Raw genomic sequence first — 14,309 nt, 5'->3', positions numbered from 1 at the left:
ATCAGATTTATATCTGGCTAACGGAGACGCATTGATGTAGCCAGGTGTAAATGGAATGTGGATAAATTAATATCTGGATACTATCCGGATAAGGGATGCATGAAATGACAAGTGTAAATGGGGCCAATGTTAACTTAGCTAACATTAGGTGAGTGCTAGCTCAACCGACACTAATGCCCGACAACCCTGCTAGGACAAAAAGGAAATGTCAACTGTGTAAATTGCTGTATTCTGAATTGAATGGCACAGCAGACACATTTCACATTCAACAGTTTCACATTGTATTGATGCTTTCAGTACTTTCAATAGATTCAAAGCAAAAAAATATGAGATCACAGGAATCGTCGCATTTTGGTATCGCGATGGCATCGAAGTTTCGATGCATTGTGCAGCCTTATTCACCACAGCATCGTGGTCTTTAAGGCCCCATTTAGTAAAATACAATCTATCTGGATATCTTACCAGGATAAGGAAGAACACACATTAATGCAAGACCATCCGTTCCTCCTCAAATAAAGTAAATCCAGACCACGTATAATGACCCTGTTTGTTGTTGTTGACAGTGCCTTCCCACCAACTTGATCACATTTTAATACCAGGCGTAAATGGGCCTAAGAGCCAGATTGTCAGGATGAGACAATTGACTCTTTTCCACTTGTACACTATCAAATGACATCACTCCTTCAGGGTTTTTCCTGGCTCAAAAAGAGGCTGAGGTGGTGCCTCAGCATGGCCAGCCTGGCTTTGTCATCGCGGCCAACTAACACCCAAACCCGTTCTATTCCAATGTGATGCTTTTACAGACACCAGTTTTCAGCATAGAGTGACATAACACTGTCCTAGTTGAGCCATTCTAGCATTTTAAATCCAATTTTATTCATATTTCCATGGCTAAGAGGACCAGAGTTTGTCAATATTAATTAAAATATGATTAATACATTTTTAGAAAAAATGTCATTATGCTATGATAAATAAGGCATGGGCACAGTTTTCCAAAATGTTTGATTTTTTTTTTTCTTTTGACTTACTGTGTTTCTTTGTGATCTATCTCTTGCAGTCTTCCCCAGTATCCCGGAGAGGCCTGGCTTGCCTTGCCCTGGAGAGGACAGTGAGTAAACCAGCCTTGCTTTCACTCTCAGTCCTAATACTTAGTACTTACCGATACACAGGATCCAATGCAATGTGACTAGTGCTGTTAAACTAGGGTGAGCACCTATGTAGAAACCTGGCAGATAAGTGTTTGGGGTTATCATGTTCTGATAAATGTTTTGTTGAATTGGACCCACAATACCCCCAGAAGACTCAACAATAAATTGTCCCAGAACCAACCCACCTCGATACCTGTACTGAGCACTGATGCAAGGTTCCCACTGGTCACGGAATTCCTGGAATACCATGCAGACAGGCTAAATTCTCTGGGGAAGTCTGGGAATGTCAGGGAAATTTACAAATGGGTGACTTTACAGCAATATAGCAGAACATATTTTACAACTTGTTTCGCACGTTCATTGCATTCGATGGTGGTTTTCAATCCAACTGCAGTGGAAACCAGACTGTTTTGTCAAAATGTGATCAGTGGCATCTGAGATATTCCTCGACAAATGGACAAAACAAAGATGCAGATTGATGCAGATTGATGCATCATTTGTGGCTTAATATTTTGTGCAGTAGAACTCTGCCTGTAAGTGGATGCCAACCATTTGGATTTTATAGCACATTTATTCGTGGATCATAGCCTGCTGTTTCATGAAAGCCTGTAAGAGTTGACTTCTCTTGTATAGCTCATTTATTAACTGATCATATTTTTCTGATAACCTGTTAGTGCGTTGTTAGTGTTGACTTTAGGTTTTAACATGAGGCGCATCTTGTCATGCTTTTATTGACCACAGCTATTTAGTTAAAGCTCACCTAATCCTAAAGCCATGAATTTGTTTCATTAGATCTAAATAGTACCCCTAGCTTGTAAAATCATCTATTGAAAATAGACTATTTTTGGCAAACACAAAGCGCATAAGTTTCTTTAATTTTAAAACAAACAGAAAATCAATCAATCAATCAATCAATCAAAATACTTTATTCATCCCTCAAGAGGCAATTCAAGGCAGTGAGTTCATAAACAACAAGATACCACAATATACAATCATTCAAGTCATTGCAGGTTTAATTACATGTAGTGAAACTCCCCAACACTGCAAGTTACAGTCGCTTGGTGACACTTTGTAATCTTCTCTGCATCGTCTCATTTAAAGGTCCCACCTGGCAGATTAGAGCTCAGCCTGTCTCAGTCAGTGGGGTATGTGTGTGTGTGTGTGTGTGTGTGTTCATATGACCGAGCTGTGTGGATTCTGTGAGGCATAAACCTCTAAACTCAATTTCGAGGTAGTGTGGACGCACCCGCTGATGTGTGGATCCATTTCCAGTGGTATATTTGTGTGTCTGTATTCTGCAAGCAGGGTGTGTGTGTGTGTGTGTGTGTAGTCATGCAGGGCCTAACAGCAAGTTCAGATTTGTCCTGTTCCTCCTCGGTGGGGGGGGGGTGTTTGGTTGTATCACTAGTGCAGGGTGGGCAGGAGGTGTCAGACGAACACTGTCTGTCTCCCATAAGCCATTAGACACATGGAGAGAAAACATGGCAACATTATAACATTGAACTTGAAAAATCACTTACGTAAGAATTGCAGTTCTTCCTTTTGCGAATCTACAAATCAATCAGTCAAGTCAGTTTTTTTCTTGGTTTATAAATGTGTAACTTTGTATCCCTAAAAGAAAACATCCACCACATTTTCATAGAAACAAATAGTGATTCATTCCATATCCAGTTCGTCAAATCTCTTACATTTGCTGTTCTAAACACCCGGTGTCTGGTAGCTCTTTCCTGGAAAAATCCTCTGGTGCACAGGAAGTGATGCATTTTACATTTCCGGTTTGTTTGTAATAAATAGAAGAAGAACTGGGTAGTTAGCATGAGCAGTGATAGCCACCATGGCTGAACAGACAAAGAAAAGAGCGCCACCTACAGAAACTCAAACTACATCACAAGAAAATCCAAGGAAAAAGACGTCACTGGACACACTGTTTGATTGACAGGTGATCTCTGGGAAGAGCAGTGCAGCACAGCTTATACACAGGATGTGCAAATCTGTGTGTCGTATTCACATCAACAGCTCTGCAGAAGGCCATACATATGTATAGAAAGTGTCTAGCAGTGCAGACTGTTCATTTTTACTCTTCACTATTAATCTTTTTTTTCTGACTTGTAGAGAACACCAAACGACACTAATGAGAAAACCTGCTGTTCTCACTTGATAAATACATTCTGGCATCCTTGAATTGTCGAATTTCTGTAGCAACAAAAAAAATACAATAGCTTACATAAAATTACGAAATCTTAAAATAAAATAACATAAAGAGCAAAATAAAAAATAGACAGCAATAAGTAATAAAAATAAAATATGAAAAATAAAATAAAAATAAAATCTAAAATAGAAACAATAGAAATAGAATAAAGTAAAATAAAAGATCGTTCTTGGAAATTAATATCTATTTAGGTGGTTTTGTAAAACCGCTAATGGTCACTTTCTTTCAAGCTACTCTCTCTCTCTCTCTCTCTTTCTCATGTACTCTCATGTTGTTTGCTGCACTCCCTTGCTGTCAAATTGCTGCGACAGCATGTTTCGCAAGCTTGTGGGCTGCAGTCCTCAGTGTGTGTGCGTGTGTGTGTGTGTGTGTGTTTGATGGGAGGGGATGCCTGTGCTCTTGTCCTGAGGCAGACCATTGCTTTACTGTATGAAGAGAACACAGTTAGCAAAGTATGACTGCCGTTCTATAGGTAGGTGATGATGCACACTCACACACACACACAAACACACACACACACACACACACACACACATACACACACACACTTACTCGCACTGTGTCTCTATCCTGTGTCCAAAGCTCTATTTTTAGCCTCATTTGCTTGCTGTTGATATCTGGAATCATATTTTTGTACATGAATGAAGAGAAGGTGAGGATGGAACAATTCTTGTGAGAGAGGAGGAGGAAGAAAAAGGAGGATGAGAATGAGTGGAGGAGGAAGGGTGTCCCCTGTGTTTTTTGATATTAATTCTTAGAGTTAGGATTTGATACTGATATTTTTGGATTGAAGCTGCCAATATCCGATATTTTTTGCATTTGACTATTTTCATGCCAAAAGATTACAAGGATCCAGTGTTTCCCCCAGAATGTTATTCTGGGTGGAAAAGCCTCTGAAATAACATTTAGACCATGGGACACTAAAACTCCCCAGGTGATAAAAACACTATTAGTACTACCACTCCTCCTAATAATAATAAATATAATAATAAAAATATATTCATGCATACTTGTGTTGAATCTGTTCAAAATGTATCAATTCAGGATAAAGGCTTGATTGATCGATTCTACATTAAATATGTAATAAATCAAACTGCATCATATCAGAGGTGGATGACACTGACAGACAATATCTATTTTTAATAAAAGGCCAATATCAACCCTACTTAGAATGTTATTGACATTCACGATTAGAAGATCCAATCCATGCCTATCTACTAACTATCCAATGCATGCTGAAACAATTATATATGACATAGTTATGCCATATAATTTTGCAGGGTTTCCAAACAATCTGAAATCATGGAGAAATCAGGTGTGGGGAAAACAAATGGAACAAAAAATATATGGTGTTACTGTTATCCTTATGATTCCAGACTTTTCACTCATCCTGCATATTAGGCTACATATTTATATGTTACATATAACAAGAGTCCCTCTGTGTGTGAATAATAATACTAATAGTACTAGTACTACTACGACCACTACTACCAATAACACATTTATGTAACACACTAACCCTAAATCAGTTAGAAAGTGTTTTATAAACAGGCAGCAAAAAGAAACATAAAGAAAAAAAACAAAAAACAGCAACAGTGAAATAAAATTAAATATAAAACTATATGCATTTTGCTCATATACAACTGAATGAAAGCATAATGCAGCATTTTAACATGAGAAATCAAACCTCTTGTCTATTTTTTTTTTTAAGTTGTGGATGTTTGCATGTGGACACTGGCTTCAGAAATACATCAACCCCTTATTTTTACATCCCATAGGATTTTGACTAATTCTCCTATGACTGCTTCCTTTTGCAGCCACTAGTTAAAATCTGAGCTAAAATTAGAGGTAAGCTTTTCAGTGTTGTTGATTTGACCAGGGTTCCTGTTCTCCAATTTTGCATATTTCCTTCAGACGTTCTTCCCAAATGGATGTGACCATGTGTTAAGACCTTTTTGTTTATTAATAAAACATTCAAAAGTACATAGTCCTTGCTATGTGCCTTTGGTAGGTGACCACACTGTTCCATAGTTATTAATTCATAAACGTCTCTTACTCTACCCTGTTGCCATAAATACTCAATATCATGGAAGTTGAAGCGTGAATGTTACATGCATTTAATAGGAAAATATTATGGATATACACAAGATTGGAGGAATAACTGACCTATAAAACAAAACAGCAGAAACTGACCTATAAAACAAGATAGCTTCTTCTTGCTTGAATATACAAAAATAAATATATTTATGAAAATAAAAGAAAAATTCTAAAACTATCAACTGTAGATAATCATATATTGTGATTTTATATTTTCGCAATTAATAATTGTGTAATTCAGTGATATGAAGTGTTTGTTTTATTTTCAGTCCTCCTGAAAGTCCCTTTGAATGCACAAAGTTAAGGTGGAGAAGCAGCAGAGAAAAATGTAGTGACAAGCAAAGTGGAAAAGAACGGATCAGCCCAATGTTAGAGAGGAAAATTCTGAAAAGTTGTTTTTGTCTGTCATTTAGAGATATTTTGGTTTTAAACCAGATAATGACAAACGAGTCGGATTCTGTGCAAAGTTTTCCTTCGGGTTGTAGCTGCGCCCCAAACTAATAAAGTAGTCATTATTTTTAATTTTGTAAATAAGGACCACATTAAGAGTAAGACAGTAAGAGTGGAAACAAGACGTTCTAACTGCTACTACTTTGAGAAATACTACACTGAAAAAAATGACAATGGTGCAAAAGAAGATTTTGTTTCCTGAAACTGAGACAAATAATTGTGATTAATAGTTGTGACCACAATATTTAGCAAAATAATCGGGATTAGCTTTTTTGCCATAATTGTGCAGCCCTACTTTCAAGATACATGTAATATAGAACAATGAGAAAAATATGAGAATATTTAGAAAAACAAACATGTCTACAGAAAGTGCAGACGTATAAAAAGCTATTCACTTCAATTCAAGATGTAGACAACATTATGTACAGAAAGTGCAGTATGAACAGAAAAAGTGACAATGTGCAAGGTGCATTTGCAATGCGCAATGTTGTCTGTTCTCATTTTCAGGTTATATTTACAGCTGGAAGTAGCAAACATACAGAAATGTGTCCAGATAATATGCATAGCGCTTAGTAGTTAGTTGCTCAGGCTAACTACCCAGTTCTTCTATTTATTCCAATTAAATCGCTGTTGCCGAAAACGTAAAATGCATTACTTCTTGTACACCAGAGTTAAGAACAGCAAATAAATAAACTGGCTTTTGGCAGGCTGAATCACTTTTGTGTTATAGCAAAACGGACATTTCTTTACATGAAAACATCACAGATTATTACATTAAAGGCACTACGTATATATTTTTAATTGATCAATATATCCTTGTCAAATTAATTGAGATAATTGGTATAATTACCGTCAAAAAAAAGAGACTGTGGTTGAGATGATTTTTAGCCTCTATCTCACACCAGTGGTGTTGTTAGTGCAAGTGCTAGTAAAATTGCAAGCAAGCAAGCAAGTATGTCTATCTGCAGCCCTGCTGACTACAAGCCACGCCCCCTACAAACCATGCCCACCACTCCAAGACACGCCCTCTAAGGCAGAGAAAATCCTATTGCTGATGATAAAAAAAATAGAGAAAGGTCCTGTTTGCTGATGATAAAAAAGGTCTTATTTGCTGAAGAGGAAAAGAGAAAATGACAGAGCAGGGCAAGCAAAATATTCTATTATTTTATTTATAATACTATATTGTAGTAATGTATTGGACATGAAACCACCAGATATTTAATTTTCCACCAGAGCAACATGTTTATTCACACTGAAGCATGTCTAAGACTGACGTCACTCCCTATATCATGCCCAATCTATCACACAATAGCAACATGCTGGCCTCTGCTGGATGAAACAAAATCTGACTTTTTAGGCTCACTGTGATACATATATAATATTTTACATTTAAATAATATGATGCATAAAATCCCTGTGCCAGAAAGCATCTGAAACAAGGAAACTGAAGGCCCATCAGCTATAGCCTACTTGCAGAGTCTGAGGTCTTAAACATACAACGAAAATACAGCATTCAGTGTTAAAATTCTAACAGCAGTGATATAGAAAGAGCATTAGCAATAATATGGCAGCTGGGCAGAGATTGTTGGCAGTGAGAAATGGCCTCATATTACAGAGTTCAGTCTGCTGCTGCTAGTTAACTAGCATGCAGGTGACAGAACGGCCTAGAGGGACCTCAGAGTGTGAAAAGTCATCACCTCACATATGGAGCATCTCTCGCTCTCTGCAACCTAAACATCTGTTTTGGTGGAATTCTCCATTAAAATTATTTAGGTTCTAGCATCAGTCAATGGAAAAAACTAAGCTCTAACCTCTAACTAAGCTCTAATTCTGGATTAAATTCCCTTTAAAAATAACAATCATTTCTCAGTTACATACAACTGTGTGTCTAGACAATTTTAAGATTTGTGTTAGCAATGAATGCACATTCAAACAAATGAGGGCTTGTTTGTTTTTGTAACAGTTGCATCAGTTCATGTTATTGCACATTGTCAAGATACAGTACATAATTAGATGCCATCATCTTGCATTCTATATGCTGAAGTTATAGCTAAATGCTAGCTAGCTGCTATTCTAGCCAAATGAAGACACGTTAGCATAGCACATTAGCGTGCTAGCATTGCTAAGTTAGGACACGTTGGTGAAACTTGACAGCCAGATATGAACATTGAACACTCATCAGCTGGATACATCAACCTTGTGGGCAAAAAATAAATATTATACATTATATACATTAAATACATAAATTTTATGTCCTTCTGTATCCGGCTACCAGCAACCACGACCCACAACCATATTTATGCGTTCAACTTCCTTCACGTTCGGTTGCGGCCTGCAGACACACCCTTCTGAAATTAAGACAGCATTTCCCATAAACCCCGTTGTCTGCTGTCCCCCCTCCCTGGCATCTTTTGCTTTACTGAAGAGAGGTGATTTTTCCTTCAGCCATTCACTCCTTCCACCATCTGCCACTGCCAGCAACTCTCAAAGCTTTAGTACCGTTTGCGCTGGAAGATCAGCGCCCTCTTCCTGTTTTATGCTGGAAAGCAATCTCCCTTTGTGCTGTCAATCAATGCAGCAGATTTCCCGCCAAATCCGACCCAATGGCACACAATGTGAAATGCAGTGTAGAGGCCGATCTTCGTTGCAATGGTCTCATTTGTTTATGGTAAATATACTAATGTAGAAATGATTTATTGATGTTAAAATGCTACATGTAGCACCTTTAAAGGCTTTAAAGGCTTGACAGTATACTACTGACACAAAGTGTATAGAGTTCTTATAGTCCTCATCAGGAGGTAGAGCTGACAACAATAGACAAGGCTCCCCCCCCTAAGAAGCAGCTCGCGTCTGGCTTACTGATCTGGGTTTTTTTCAGGCTTAAAGTGTGATTTAACGTGTGTGTGTGTGTGTGTGTGTGTGTGTGTGTGTGTGAAGAGTGAACAGACCCCCCTCTGTCTGGAGAGAGAGGGGAGGGGAGGGGATGGAGGAGAGAAGGGTAGAGAGAGGGAGGGAGGGAGGGAGGAGGGGAAGGCGGTGGGAGGGTTGAAATCCAGGATGCGCTCAGGCGTCAGAAGCCACCCTGCCTTGCACCGGGCTCTCCGGCAGGGACCAGCCCCCCCGCCTCATCCCCCACCCCACCCCTCCCCACCACCACCACCAGCACCAGCACCACATTTTCCCAGCATCCCCCTCTCTCAGCTGTGACTGTGGAACCGCTGTCTCTCCAGGGAGGAGGCTACAGCACTGCTGCATCACAGGAGAAACAGAGGCGGGTGAGGGACGTAGAGTGAGAGAGAGAGAAAGAGAGAGAGAGAGAGCATTGTACCGTGAGATATCAGCTCTTAACGTACAAGGCAGGCACTCCCTTTTTTCCCTTTTTCTGTTTTTTTGGCTCTGCCTGCCATCTCCCCCCCCCCCCGCCCTCATGAAAGGAGAGATGAGACTTCATTGAGGATAGAGAGAACGAGATATTGAAGGAGAGAGAACAGAAAGAGAGGGAGAGAGAATTAAACAGCCTTAAGAAAAGCAAGGCAACACTGTCAGCTGTAAGGCAGCGAGGAGCAAGAGAGAGAGAGAGGGCGAGCGAGGGAGGGAGGGAGGGGAGGAAAATAATGAAATAAATCCCCGGGAGGAGAGCGAAAGAGGGAGGGATCGTTGGTGAGAGAGAGAGAGGGCGAGCGAGAGAGAGGAGGGGATGTAGCGGTGTGTGTCCTCGCCGGCTCGCTGCACACACACACACACACACACACACACACACACACACACATACACGCGCGCACACTTAGCCTGGATAATGTGCTGAAAGAGGTGGAGAGAAAGGAGGAAGGCAAACCGGTGAGCTATCTATCTCTCCATCCATCCATCTATCCATCCATCCATCCGTCCGTCCGTCCTTTCATCAATTGGTCTTGTGTTTCCGTGCCGTACCCCGAGACAATGGATTTGGACGAGTGTGTGTGTTAAGCGGTGGGTGTGAGCGTGGGAGATCTATCTGCCTCCATGATTGGTATGTGTGATCGATTCATCGTCATCCTTTCTCATCTTGTTGCATTGCAAGCGGGGGACTGTGTGCATGGAGACGCATGCGACCGGCTAGCGCGGCTAGCATGGCCGATGGTTTTACTGGTGGTCGTCTCCCTTCGGTGTGTTATAGCCCCGGACCGCCGTCTCTTTGGCAGCAGCCCTGTCCTCTCAAAGACTGCACCTGCGAAGGAGTGCGACATGGTGTGCGTGCGTGTGTGTGTGCACTAGGGTTACACCGATCTATTGGTTTGCCGAAATATCAGGCCAGTATTGGTCTTTTATTAAAAAATCCGATCTGGTCCAGTCAGTTGTCATCCACCTCTGATATGATGGATTTGATGCAGTTTGATAGAACTCATATTTATTGTAGAATTGATCATAAATACACTGTCTATGGGTTGTCAATAGGAAGCCCTGAGCCTGATTCTGATGCAGCATTTTGATCAGAATGCATGAATATGTTTTATTGTTATTATCCTGGGTTTCAATGGAGAGTTTTAGTGTCCCATGGTCTAAATGCTGTTTCAGAGGCTTTTGTACCCTGACAAGAATAAGATTCAGGGCTGAACACTTGTTTTTTTTTATGTTTTTGGCATGAAAATTGTCAAATTTAACGATATTGAATATCGGCAAAAATACTGGCTATTGGCAGCTTCATTCTAAAAATATCACTATCAATATCGACCTTCAAAAACCCATGTCAGTCGAACCCTAGTGGACACATGGCTCGCAATGGCAAGTCAAGGTGTGTGTAAGCGTGCAATGACAAACTAAAATGTCTGTCTGTCTGTCAGTCAGTGTGTATGCGTGTGTGTGTGTGTGTGTGTGTGCCTACCTGGTAGCGGTGCTCGTTGCTACAGAGGAGAGGCAAGTCTCTTATCGCCTATTGCACAGAGAATACAACAAAGAGACTGGGCTCTTTCCTCTTCTCCACTCCTCAAAAAAAAGAAGATAATACATCCTAAAAAGTGTGATAGTATATGAAATATGTTGCCATCTAAGAGAGAGAACATGTCCTATCCCTATCTGGAGAATTTGTGCATGTATGTGTTGTGAAAGCATCAACGAATCAAGGTATCATTCACATTGGATATGATATGGAGGTTTTATGGTGTGTCTGTGCTCCAGGCTTTTTGACTAAAATTGAAAGCTAGCAGTTAAAGGAGGGGGGAGGGCACCGACTGTCCTGCCTCTCAGCGGGGGTTCCCTCTAAACTGCTGCTTTAAATCCATAATTTAACCCCCTTGGCTATCATTATTAGCGTACGCACCAATGATAACCAAGCTAACTTTGTTAGCACAGCACAACAAACACAGAGCTGCGTGTGCTAGCTTTCGGCTACAAAAGAGGAGAGAGTGTTGAGAAAGCACTCGCATTGCTCATGGCGGAGTGGTATGTCACTTAGCAGATGTACAGGCGGAGGACAAAATAACACATAACAATGTGTGTGGTGCGATATTTCTTCAAGAAGGAAAGCTTCCAGTTCTTTGAGGGATGGAGGAGGTGGAAATCTGCTTTCCATCAAGGTTCAGTGATGTGTAGATCTGTGACTGGGGCCAGTGTGTGACTAGTGACTAGTTTGACTTCACCCTGCTGTAATGAAACCACTTTTGAATTTGTTTAGCGGTGTGTATGGGGGCATTATCATCTTGAAATGTGGGGTTATGATATAGATGTTATATGTAAGCAAAAACCTTTGAGGACAAGTGCATGTGACTTTACCTTAAAACAAATTTTCTCTGAAACTGCCTTATAGGCCTATCGCTTGTTCACTTGATCAAGGAACATGTTTAAGTAGCATCCTTGGGCAAGTGCCCACCTGCAAACTTTCAATTTTTTGACCCAACACCAGGCTGAGCGCTCCATCCTCATGATCTCCCATGATTCATTGTCTGGGTGACATTCAGTGCATAATGCATTCCTATGCTGCTGTGGCTGGTGGCGATGGTTCAGTCCTCTTTCCTTCAAAAAGGTTTCTTTGCTTAGGTGACATGGCACTTTTACATTCCACATCTTTGTCCTTGGCTTGCTCTCTGCAGTACTGGGAAACGAATATAGAGCTGGAATATTACAGTCTCAGGGCCTAGCTATATCTGGTATTGGGGTATCAGGGCTGTTTTAAGCTGTGGTGGCAATACTCTATGCAACCTGAGTCATCCGGTGTATTGATCCCTGGGCTATTTCCCAGTATTTATGAGCCTGTGTGTGACTATTGGTGTGTGCCTGGTTAGAAGTTACCTTCCCCTGTGTCAGTTTTGCTGACTTGACTCTGGCCTATTAATAGCGCTTTATGGATAGCGCTTCGTTGAATTGCTCAGTCTGCAATGCAGTTGTTGATATATAATGATACGTAATGATACATTTGCTCCCATTTCCAAATGTGAGTGGATGTGACTGTGTATCATTGCATATCAACGACTGCAACTCTCTACTGCTTTTCTGCTGTAAGGATTTGAGGGGGATAGAGATGAAGGAGCACTATATGGAGCTCCAATCTGCCTGTAACTAGCCAATCCTGTTAACTGGAGATCACCAGACTAAAATGACTGCTGCCTTCAATGTGTGGCTGGCTGTGGCAGGAGGAACATCTAATGGACACTGGAATTGTTAGCTTTTGGATTGGACTGGCACATGAGTGAGCCCTGACCCCACTTTTCCACAATAAAAGTCTTTGGGCGCTGAACAGGGAGCTTCTGTTATCTTCACGTCATGGCCTGTCATGGTCATGTATATGCAAATGACATGTAATAATACTTATTTGTAGGCAAGCCCATGCAAATTGAGATTGCGTCAAACATCAACTAGCACATATAAGGAGGCGTAAAGACTTTGTGCAAAGAGTTTGTCCATTCAGAATAGCTGGTGTTATTGCTGCGTGACGCAGGCATCGTCACCAGCAAGTCAGGCAAGCAAGGGACAGGGTTTTCCATCCCAGAATCTCAGATCAGATCAGACAACGCTCCAATTATAAAGGGGCTTTAGGGCGTAAGGGTGCCAGCCTTGGTGGACTAGTCTTACAGCTGAAGCACACAATTTGCGTTTGCAATTGGGGATTGTCATGAGAGACTATTTGCTCATTTTGAGGGCTTGTTTGGGCCACAACTTGATTTGCATACATTTCTGACCCCCTCTTCTGAAGAGGAAAACTGCACTCAGTAATGTAATCCACTGGGATGCCTAAACTCAGCGATGTAGTCTGATTACGTCAACCAGTTGTGGATTCATTTGTGTGTGATCCCATTGTCAAGATGCCTCTTTCACTTTTATCCTAGTAAAATTTAGTATATTTTCAAAAGCATCTGTCATCTGATTGCTGTGTATTTTTCTGTACCTGTAACGGATTACCATTTTTCTGTATTCAGATTACTGTAATCCATCAATGGTAATAATCCCATCAACTCAGCGATGTTTTCCCCTTCCCTCTGCCACACCATCGTTCCCATTAGTGAATGTAATGGACGCCCTTGCTAAGTCAAGTCTAAGGGCCAAGCAGATTATGATCAATAATGATAATAATATCCTCAGTGATTTTCAGGGAATATTGTATCTGTGCATAGTAAGGCACTTCCTCTAAAGCCTGTCCTATTTATAGCACAAAGCTGTTTGGTTATTGTGATCATGGATGCATGTTGCCCTGTATTCAGTTTTCAGTTTTCATTTTTATTCATATTTGACATTCATTCACTGCAAACTTTTACTGCATTGGTGCATAATATGATGTTCCAGTTCTCTTCTAGTCTTTTTATGGTTTTTGATTTTTGCTAACTTTTTGTCAGATATTGTACAACCGTTGACATTTTACATTATTTTAGAAGTTCTTTGTGATTTGTTGAATCAGTTCATACTTTTCCCTTTCCTTCTTTTCAATCTTTTCATCATAGTAAATTCTGTCTGCTTCAAGGTATCTGCATGTCCAAAAGTATTAAAATTTTCTAAATTGAACGTCTTAAAATGTATTGAAATGTCATAAATACAGCTATTAGAGGTAGAATTTTTTCACCATGCAATGACAGGTTTCTTTGCACTGCATGTCCACTGGGTCAATTAATACAAATCAGGGTTAGTAGTACAAAGTGCATCCTACAGTATCTGCTTTACTAAACTATATTAGACTTCATGTCCGTTAACAATTAATTTCTTGTTTTCTTTAAGCTGCTCATTTCTAGATTCAGAACCTTCCTTAGCTGTGTTCAGTCAGAAATAGCCAGGTTTTGCCAGCTTTGTTAATTTATTATTATTATTTTTTCATTTGCTCTTTAATTCAATTCCAGGTAGCATTCAAAAGGTCTTAAACAGTCTTAAATTTGGCATTCTGAAACCTGCAGATATCCTTCGCCGTATGTAAACCAAATGGTTTTCACTGATCACTAAGGATGTGG

At 40.3% G+C, this 14,309-nt stretch overlaps 1 protein-coding gene across 1 annotated transcript in view; it reads left to right on the top strand.

The window, feature by feature from the left end:
- Nucleotides 1-14,309, top strand: part of prkcz (protein kinase C, zeta) — a 113,879-nt gene that overhangs the window by 14,965 nt on the left and 84,605 nt on the right. Inside the window, exon 4 of the mRNA XM_071896400.1 lies at nt 1,058-1,108. Within this exon, the coding sequence (XP_071752501.1) occupies nt 1,058-1,108 (51 nt within the window). The remainder of the gene's footprint in view (nt 1-1,057; nt 1,109-14,309) is intronic.

The sequence above is a fragment of the Centroberyx gerrardi genome, chromosome 14, assembly GCF_048128805.1.
Source record: "Centroberyx gerrardi isolate f3 chromosome 14, fCenGer3.hap1.cur.20231027, whole genome shotgun sequence".
Lineage (NCBI taxonomy): Eukaryota > Metazoa > Chordata > Actinopteri > Beryciformes > Berycidae > Centroberyx > Centroberyx gerrardi.
This window is presented reverse-complemented; position numbering and strand designations above follow the sequence as displayed.